The sequence below is a fragment of the Podarcis raffonei genome, chromosome 10, assembly GCF_027172205.1.
Source record: "Podarcis raffonei isolate rPodRaf1 chromosome 10, rPodRaf1.pri, whole genome shotgun sequence".
Lineage (NCBI taxonomy): Eukaryota > Metazoa > Chordata > Lepidosauria > Squamata > Lacertidae > Podarcis > Podarcis raffonei.
In genome coordinates this window covers 39,652,572-39,661,954 of record NC_070611.1, presented here as the reverse complement: position 1 = coordinate 39,661,954, position 9,383 = coordinate 39,652,572, and the positions used below count along the sequence as shown (strand labels likewise).

The 9,383-nt window shown below is 44.4% G+C and overlaps 1 protein-coding gene across 4 annotated transcripts in view; it reads left to right on the top strand.

The window, feature by feature from the left end:
* The first annotated feature begins 266 nt into the window (after nt 1-266).
* Nucleotides 267-9,383, top strand: part of POC1B (POC1 centriolar protein B) — a 28,224-nt gene continuing 19,107 nt past the window's right edge. The window contains exons 1-6 of one of the 4 annotated variants that reach the window (XM_053405777.1): nt 267-513; nt 3,682-3,766; nt 4,837-5,008; nt 5,751-5,930; nt 6,116-6,223; nt 8,258-8,373. In XM_053405777.1, coding sequence (XP_053261752.1) covers nt 421-513; nt 3,682-3,766; nt 4,837-5,008; nt 5,751-5,930; nt 6,116-6,223; nt 8,258-8,373 — 754 coding nt within the window. In that variant the 5' untranslated portion in view covers nt 267-420. Of the gene's footprint in view, nt 514-3,680; nt 3,767-4,836; nt 5,009-5,750; nt 5,931-6,115; nt 6,224-8,257; nt 8,374-9,383 lie in introns of those variants that run through there. The other 3 variants (XM_053405774.1, XM_053405778.1, XM_053405775.1) reach the window with 3 other exon arrangements.

Genomic DNA, 9,383 nt, shown 5'->3' with positions numbered 1-9,383 from the left:
TTCCCAGATCCATGAAGTACGATTTTTCTGAACTTCTTAACTGACCCAACGTCACTCTCACGAAGCGCACCCGCCAGAAACCCCCTTTAGTCGGAGCCTACAACTCTTCCCTTCGCTTCTCTCCGTAGTTCTAGGTGACGTTTCTCCCTTTCCTCTTTGCGTTCTTCTCCCTCCCATTGCGAAAGCTCCGCGACGCGCGCGCCGTCACTAGGCAACCGCCTCCGCTGCCTCGGAGAGAGCCAGCCCCTTTAAGGGCGCGTCGAACGCCGATGGCATGGATGGGCTAGCTCGGCTTCGAAAGGAGGCCGAGCGGCGCTTCTTCGCTCTCCTCCTCTTCCTTCCTCCTCCCTTCCCCGCCTCGAGCGCCCGCGTATCTCCGCGGGTGAGGCTGGGCCAGCCTTGGGTCGGGACTCGACTGATATGGTCTGGAGAGCGGGGATTTTGACAGGGCCGCGGAAGGTGGTTGGCCGGGAGAGCGGAGGCCCCGGGAGCCCGATGGCGGTGGCGGCGCTGGTAGGAGAGTCTAGGGCGGGTCCCCTGGGGAGCCGGCAGCGACGCTGGCCATTCAGGGCGCGGCTCCTCTTCCCCGTAGTTGTTTCTCTTGTCGCGGGGAGTTCCGTCGGCGGGTGTAGTGAACGAAGCGCGGGGGCTCACGGGAAGCCCTGGGTTCAATCCCACCCCCCATCCCCCGATGTTAGCAGAGCTGCTGGCTGCGATGAGCTGAGAGGGAAAACCCTCGGTGCTTTCTTCGTGGCTTGTAGGAGGTGCAGCATGGAGACGCATACAAAGATCTCCAGGCATTGAAAACGCAGCATTAAGATAAATTCAACAGTGTAAATGAATTGTGATGGATGTAATAATGGGATACTGAATGCTTTAGTTCATGTAAAATACGCAGGGATTTATGATTTGGAAAAAGAACCGTGGAAAGAAAAGTCGTTGATATTTTAAGGATGTTTAAATGAGTATTCTAAATTGTAAAACAGAAAATTTAATAAAAATTTTATATACCGTATTTTTCGCTCGATAACACGCACCTGACCATAACACGCACATAGTTTTTAGAGGAGGAAAACAAGAAAAAAAAATTCTGAATGAAACAGTGGATGTATCATTTTTGTGCTTCATGCTGCGGCCACAGACATGTGATTTGACGGTGAGTTTGGGGTAGCCCAATGCAAAGATCCTGAGGATCCATGTGGATCCATGCTTTGTAACCACGTTTTTGTACCATTGCAGCCCCAGGCAACAGTGGGTGCGTGATTTTTTTGGTTCAGGCTGTAGCCATGGACATGCTATGTGATCTGATGGTGAATTTGGGGTGACCCAATGCAAAGATCCTGACGATCCATGTGGATCCATGCTTTGTAACCACGTTTTTGTACCATTGCAGCCCCAGGCAACAGTGGGTGCGTGATTTTTTTGGTGCAGGCTGTAGCCATGGACATGCTATGTGATCTGATGGTGAATTTGGGGTGACCCAATGCAAAGATCCTGACGATCCATGTGGATCCATGCTTTGTAACCACGTTTTTGCACCATTGCAGCCCTGTTTTTGCATCAGATCATTGCTATGTGATCTGATGGTGAATTTGGGGTGACCCAATGCAAAGATCCTGAGGATCCATGTGGATCCGTGCTTTGTAACCATGTTTTTGCACCATTGCAGCCCTGTTTTTGCATCAGATCATTGCTATGTGATCTGATGGTGAATTTGGGGTGACTCAATGCAAAGATCCTGAGGATCCATGTGGATCCGTGATTGGAACCACGTTTTAAGTAGGGAGGGAAGGAAAAACGTAGAAAGGATAAGGAGCACCGAAAGGGGTGTGCAGAGAGGCAGCTGGCTAAGAATGCAGGAGAGGGGTTTTACCGGAGGGAGGAAAGGAAGGCAAAAGTCCCCCCCCCCACAAGCCAGCCAGCTCTCTCTCTCTCCCCCCCGCCCCAACCTGCATGTTGCCTGCGAGTCCCAGACGCACGGAGAGGAATTAGAAGGCAGGACGCTCTGCTTTCCACTCTGCTTGCCTGGAGGGGAGGGGTTTTCTCTGCTCTTTGTTCAGTTTGAGCAAACACAGTAAGGAAACAGAAGCAGGTGGGCAGTAAGACCCTGAGGCAGAGCTTCCTCCTTTCAAGGCTTCCCTTCTCCGGACGATTTGATATTTGCCTGATTTTTGCCTTCACTCGCGCTTGTCAGCTCCAGGGACCACACATTCGCTCAATAACACGCACAGACATTTCCCCTTACTTTTTAGGAGAAAAAATCTGCGTGTAATAGAGGGAAAAATACGGTATATATATATATATACGGTATATATATATATATATATATATATATATATATATATATAAACAAAAACAAAGATCTGCAGCCAGCTGAAGCGCATCTTTTGATAAAAAATGCGAACGACCTATTTGTTTTATTTTGTAAGACACGCACACAAAATCTTTGATAAAAACTGTTGAAGAAGAAAATCAATGCGAGCGACCTTGCAAAAGAAGTGGTGCGGCTTCAGCTGCTAGCTTGGGGTAGGAGTTGCACCAAAAGGAAGGAGCGCCTAGCCCTTGATGGATGGCTGTTCCCCCGCCCCCCTCGCTCGCCCTCTGGCTTCCTCCGTGCTTCCCTGCAAGAAGTGGTGATGGCCCACCAACTTGGATGGCTCTTGAAAGAGGATTGGGCAAGCTCAAGGAGGATAAGGCTATAATGCTTCTGAAAACTAGCTGCTGGAAACTGCAGGAAGGGTGTTGTTGTGCTCAGGTCCTGCTTGCAGGCTTCCCGGTGGGCATTTGGTTGGTCACTGTGAAAACAGGGTGCTGGTCTAAATGGGACACTGGCCTGATCCTGAGGGGCCATTATGCTCTTATGCTAACTTGAAATATTCATTATCCTTTCACTCACTAGCCAGAGGAAGGAGGGCCGGTCATATTATGTCACTGCTGTTGCTTGAAGTGCGTTGGGGAGTCCCAGAACTGTGCTCTTCCATCCCACACACCCCATGCACACCTCAGTTCTTGTTGCACATGGCCACCTGGACAGGTACAGAAAGCCTTGCTGGGCAGAATCTTGTACCTGGCTGACTGGAAAGGTGCATTGATAGTGTGTGCCTAACAGTGTAGTCCGACACATGCTTATTCAAACATTACTCTTTGGAAAGTTCTGTTAGGATCACACTACTGTATCTTCAAAAATGACTTGACCGGACAATTAGAGAGCAAGAGAAGGGAGACGATGAATAGAACAGACACCTTTATTGATTTTTTTTTTTTTTACAGAATAGAAAACATGCTTCTACAGAGGTTAACACATTTATTTCATGTATTAAGTTTATCGTTACAAGGTATCATTGTTCTGTTTCTATAGCTGGCTTGTTTAAAAATAGCAGAGTGAGAAGCCATAGAACAAGGCTTGGCTATAACTATGAGCCCTGGGTTTAGACAACGCACTAAGCCAAACCACAGGTGAGCTTCCAGCAGCAGGCATGGAAGAGGACAAAACAGCTGCAATCTCATTTCCAGGAGCTTTCATATTTGTGCTAAGTGTTATGTGCAAACCTGGTCTTCAACTCTTGTGGCACTAACAGCTTGATTGTGCTATTTGATTGATTGATTTAAGCAATTCAATGATCAGATTAGGTGACTTTAAAATAAACTTTGAAAACTACAGAAGGTTTTCTTCTCCTCTAGGAGGATCCGGTCTTGATCCGTCATTTTAAAGGCCACAAAGATGCAGTCACCTGTGTTGCCTTCAATCCAACTACTAGAGCACTTGGTAAGCTTACTTGTTGAAGCATAAATGAACAAATGATTTGTGTGGTCTCTTGGATATTCCATAAGTTACTTATTCAGCTTTTGCCTGTTGGGCAGTTGTAAATCTGAGGCTGAATGCCTTGGAATTCTGCTCCAAATGATTTGTCTTCAACACTTCAGAGTTAAGGACTGTATTAACAGCAAATATATATTTCCCAACAAAAACACCAGGTATCAAAATGAGAGCCCTCCCTCTGCATTTATTGGGGTACTTTTATTTGCCTTGATAGCAAGTTTGGGAGGGTAGTGCAAGTGTTGGGTAACTAGTCTTTTAAGGCTGTAATACTGTACACACTTATCTCGGAGTTAGTCCCATTGAACTCAGGAGGACTTATTGTTTGTAGATGTTTTTAGGATTGCACTATGGGTGACCTTGAGAATGCGCTGTAAGGCTGTAAGGCCATGCACATTTTATTTGAGGGTGAATCACTTATTGGAATAAGCATGCATAGGATTGCTGCTCTGCAATGTGTGCCACACCCTGTTTACTGAGAAACAATAAGCTCAGTTGAGTTCAAGGAAATGCACACAGAATTGCACGCTTAGTTTCAGTTGCACTGGTTTTGCTTTGATGCCCTCCACCTTCTCTGGCAACTTAAGGCAAGACCCCAACACTTCCGAGCGTTTTGCAGCTCCAGGCCTCTTAATGCCTTTTGGGTGGTGATCTAACCAAGGATAAGCTTATGGTATCACAGCTCCGTGACAAGAGGATTTAACAGTGCATTTAACAATGGTCACCTTACAATAATGTCTTTGTAAAATATGCAAATAAGTGGTGACAATCTTATTTGCTTACCCATTTCTATGCTTCATCCAAACACTAAATACGGTAGGTAACATGGTTTGTTATTTGGCTGAATTCTCTGTGGAATTATTGTCCTAGATCTCAAACTAGAATGATTGGACTTCATTAGATTCTGTATCTTATTTTTATATCCATTCATGAAATTGGTAGTAAAAGTAACTGAGACCTTTATGTTGGAACACAAAATTGATAGCTAAGTGTGGAGCTTTATAATTATTTCTTGCCAGCTACCTCTTCTTTGGATAGGTTTCTTATGATATGGAACTTGAAGCCAAACACCAAAGCCTTCAGATTTGTGGGTCACTTGGAAGGTGTGACCAGTGTACAGTTTTCACCAGATGGAAACTTGCTGGCATCTGCTTCTCAAGATAGGACAGCCAGGCTATGGATTCCATGTATGTAAGTATTACTGAAAATTAAATATTTCCAGGGTTTTTGGTTTCTGAAGGGATGTTGGGCTTAGGCATAGTACAGCTTCCTCTAGTTCAGAGAGGCCAGATTCATATAATCATAGTTGGGAAGGTACCCTGCGATGTAGGAATATGCAGGTGTCCCATACAGGAATCGAACCTGCGACCTTGGCATTATCAGCGCCACACTCTAACCAACTGAGCTATCCACTTGGATTCCTTCAAGGGAAACCTTTTGGAGGTTATATGCAAGTGGTGGGTGGGGCCAGAGGCAAATATGGGTGGAGCCATGGATGTTATTCTTACCTTTCTACAATAGGCTGTGTTCTATCCACATAGAAGTCAGAGGCTTCTATATTCCACCCCACACACATCTCCATTGAGGCAAGCAAAATGCATTATGACAGTTTGCAGACACATTCCAGCCAGGGAAAAGCAGCCAAAGAGGCTGTTGGGCCGGGGAGGCAAAGGACCGGGTGCGGCCTAAGAGTCCCAAGGGCTAGACAGAAAGTTCTGGAGGACTTGATTTGGCCCTTGAGTCCCCCAGCTTTGATCTCGTCTTCTGTACTTTGTGCAAAAGGTTTTGCGTTTCGTGCTGGGACAAAGAAGAAAGGGAAGCTGTCTCTTTGAGGATACAAACTAGGTTTGATTTGGGTTGAGGGGCGGGGAAATTGGATTAATCTGTTATGTGGTTGTGGGACTAATGCACGTGCAACATATTTTATATACAGTCACGGTGAATCCACACCATTAAAAGGCCATACATCAGCAGTCCATAGCGTGAACTTCTCGTACGACAGTCAATTTCTAGCTACTGCATCCAACGACAAGTCTGTAAAAGTCTGGAGTGTTTACAGCCAACGTCTTTTGTTTACCTTATTCCAGCACACACACTGGGTGCGCTGTGCCAAGTGAGTGTTTGCATGCTTTGCCTTCTTGGTGTTTGAAAAGCAGTAACTTTTTTTTGTCTTTTTAAAACAGCTTCACATGTCTGTTCAATTCAGGATAAAATGGTCACTAACTTTGCAAGCGGCAATTGATTTAGATGCTGGATGTCGGTGTTTTTAAAGCTGCGGTATATTTCTTTCCTTTCTAGATACTCACCAGATGGAAGATTAATAGTTTCTTGCAGCGATGATAAAACTGTTAAAATCTGGGATTTGAGAAACAAAACCTGTGTTGATGATATAATAGATCATGAAGGGTAAGCAGTCTTCATATATGAAAGGAAATGTGGTAGTGTTGTAGTGACACTTGCAGATCTGCTAGAGGCCTGTTCAGTTGTTGTGAAAAGCAAAGTGTTGGAGGTGCAGCGCCATTTGCACTATCTCCACGACCAATCTTCCAAACTCAGAAACAAGGTTTGTAACTATGTTTGTCACTGTATTTTAAGGCTCTTCGGAGTAATCTACTGTGCTGTAACGTATTAGATGTGCTTCTGGTGTGCTTTAGTTTTCCATTCTGCTCTATAGCCATGTTTGGGCTATAATGAAAAGCCCTTGGTCTCAGATAATGTAAACCTAGTACAATCCAGTCTGCTGTGTTTAGATACCTTCCTTTCCTACTTCTCTTTCCTGGAAGGTACGCTGTTTAAATATGGAACACATAATAATTTGGATGATGCCAAGTAGTAAGCCAATCCCTAGTTTTCCTAATTAGAGTTTGTTTTAAAAATAAAAAGCTTAGGAAAGAAATAAGCAGAGTACAGGCCAAAATGAAACACCAAGTATTGTTAAGCTAGCATAAACTGCACAAGCTAAATTCTCTTACATGTTGGAGATCGCTTGGGTTTCCAACAGTGAAAGCAAAAACATCACCAAAACTGTTCCATTTTTGTTGTGGGACTTGAGAGGTGAATGTTTGACAGCTTGAGGAGCTCAGCCATTGGAAAGATGGCAGGGGATCAAAAGCATATGTTTCACATATTTGTGAAATTCAGGGCACCTTACGAGGTGGGCAGAAAGGAGTGGTTAGAATCAGGGCCATTTTCCATTGGGCAAGACTAAACAGACTTTAGCCTTGTCCTTGTGGGTGGAGGTGACGTGCAGGAAATGCAATCTGTGTTTGTGCCTCTGTGATGGAGAAGAAAATCTCTGCGGCAGCAGTAGGATTTCTTAGAGGCATGCAGAGTCTACTTAGCTTAGCATGACGCTCACCAGTCAGAAACTCTTGGTGACAACATGCACATGCCACCCCATAGATGGAGGGAGTCAATAAACTCACAATGATGAGCCCAGGCTAGGCGTGCACTGTGCTTCTAACCATCAGCCCCACTGATACAGCCAGTATCAACAATTCCTCTTCTGCCACTTCCTAGGCAGGAGTTCAAATTTCCTCGAGCTCCAAAACTGTGTTTGCATGCAACCTAATGCACAAAGAAAGAAAGGAGAGGACATTACTCCCTGAACAGGAGGCATGCTGAGAGTGCACACAGCCATCCCGGGGTAGCATCTGAGATTCAGACTCTTTGGCCAGGCAACCAAGAGAAAGGGGTAGGAAATATGACAAAGGCAGCCACAGAAAAACACTGACAGTAGTAGTCTCCAGGGGCTCACTCAGTGGAACATGAGTTTGGGAAGCAGGAGATAGGAGTTTAAGCAGGCCAGAAAGTCAGGGAAGCAACATCCCATCACTGCTGTGAAAAGAGGGACTTTCTGGCATGCAAGTGACCCCAGCATGGCTGTCAAGAGAAAGTATTGTATCTTGGCAAGGGGTATCTAGGTTCAAATCCTGCTCAGTATCTGCTAACAACTTCATTTTATTCTTTATGGAAACTGCTTTGAGGTTTTTTGGGTTTTTTTTACAATCATAATACAGTGGTACCTCGGGTTACATACACTTCAGGTTACATATGCTTCAGGTTACAGACTCCGCTAACCCAGAAATATTACCTCAGGTTAAGAACTTTGCTTCAGGATGAGAACAGAAATCGTGCTCCGGCAGCACGACAGCAGCAGGAGACCCCATTAGCTAAAGTAGTGCTTCAGGTTAAGAACAGTTTCAGGTTAAGAACAGACCTCCAGAATGAATTAAGTTCTTAACCCGAGGTACCACTGTATAAGTACTATGAAATAAATAAATGTATCTCAGGGCAATAGTGAGGGCAGACAGCATGGCTCTGAGTCCTTAGGATGTGATGGAAAACTCATTAAAAAACATGGGCCAATAAAGTAAGCCAAGTGGATGGCATTGTTCTTGTAACAAATGACAAATCGTTATTTTTAATGTTTCCTTGTAGATTTGCCAACTATGTGGATTTCAGTCCTGATGGTACGTGTATAGCTTGCGCAGGCTCCGATCACGCAGTGAAGATCTGGGACATTCGAATAAACAAATTATTGCAACAGCACCGAGGTAAAAGGTTACTAAACCTCTTCCTTTCGTAATTTCTCTAAAAGCTAGTATAGGTCTTAGTAACTAAGAATGTCGGCTGTGTCCCAGAAAGTTTCCAGTTACAATCATATCTCTGCTGCTAACTTCACTAGCCAAGCCTTTGTCTCTTATCTTTTACTTGGGGATAATAAAGCAAGCCTATGTTACAGACTTGGCCTAAATATTTCAGAAGGAATTTAAATCTGGCATTCTGAGCATCTGAAAGCATACATTAATGCAAAACTAATATTTTAAAAGAGGACTGTTTGATAAGCATATGGCTAATATAGCAGCATGTAATTATATAAATTGCATGAGCCATTTTAAAAGTATGTTCCCTTATGTTCCATTTATGCTGTTGCTTTGGTTTTATTTGGTGTCAACACTGTCCTTGAATCAGTATGGGCTTTTTCTTGCCCACTAAATCTTCTTGAGAAACATATTAGTTCAATCTGTAGACTGCCCAGTGTACCATTCTAGTAAATTCACATTCAGCAATGTCAAAATGCTGACACACTTTCCACTTTAGGACCATAGTAAATGACGATCCCCAAAGCATTGAGTGTGTAAATATGAAAAGATGGCAACTCTATAGCAATGATAAACAATAGAGGACCACAATGACTGGAATTAATATCCCAGCTCGCTTCTTAAGCTCATTCTGTGGCCATGTAAAATCTGCAACCTCTCAGCCCTATTTTACTTTATAGGATAACCCATTGTATGCTTCTAGTGTCAGTGGTCCCCTAGATTTTTGGCTGGTCTTGGTAGCTAGCAAAAACTTGCAGAAACAACCATGCCCTTCCCCCAGCTCCCTCTGATGCTACCCTGAGCTTTAGAGAAGCACAGTCCATATGCAGGAACAATCCCACACACCCCTTCCTAGCTCCAAAAGCAGGAGAAAGGTGGGGGCTTGTCTGTGATACACTGTGCTGTAACTTGGAGTGCCTCCAATGCACGGTTCAACCATAGGGAGAACTTCTTCTCCTCTC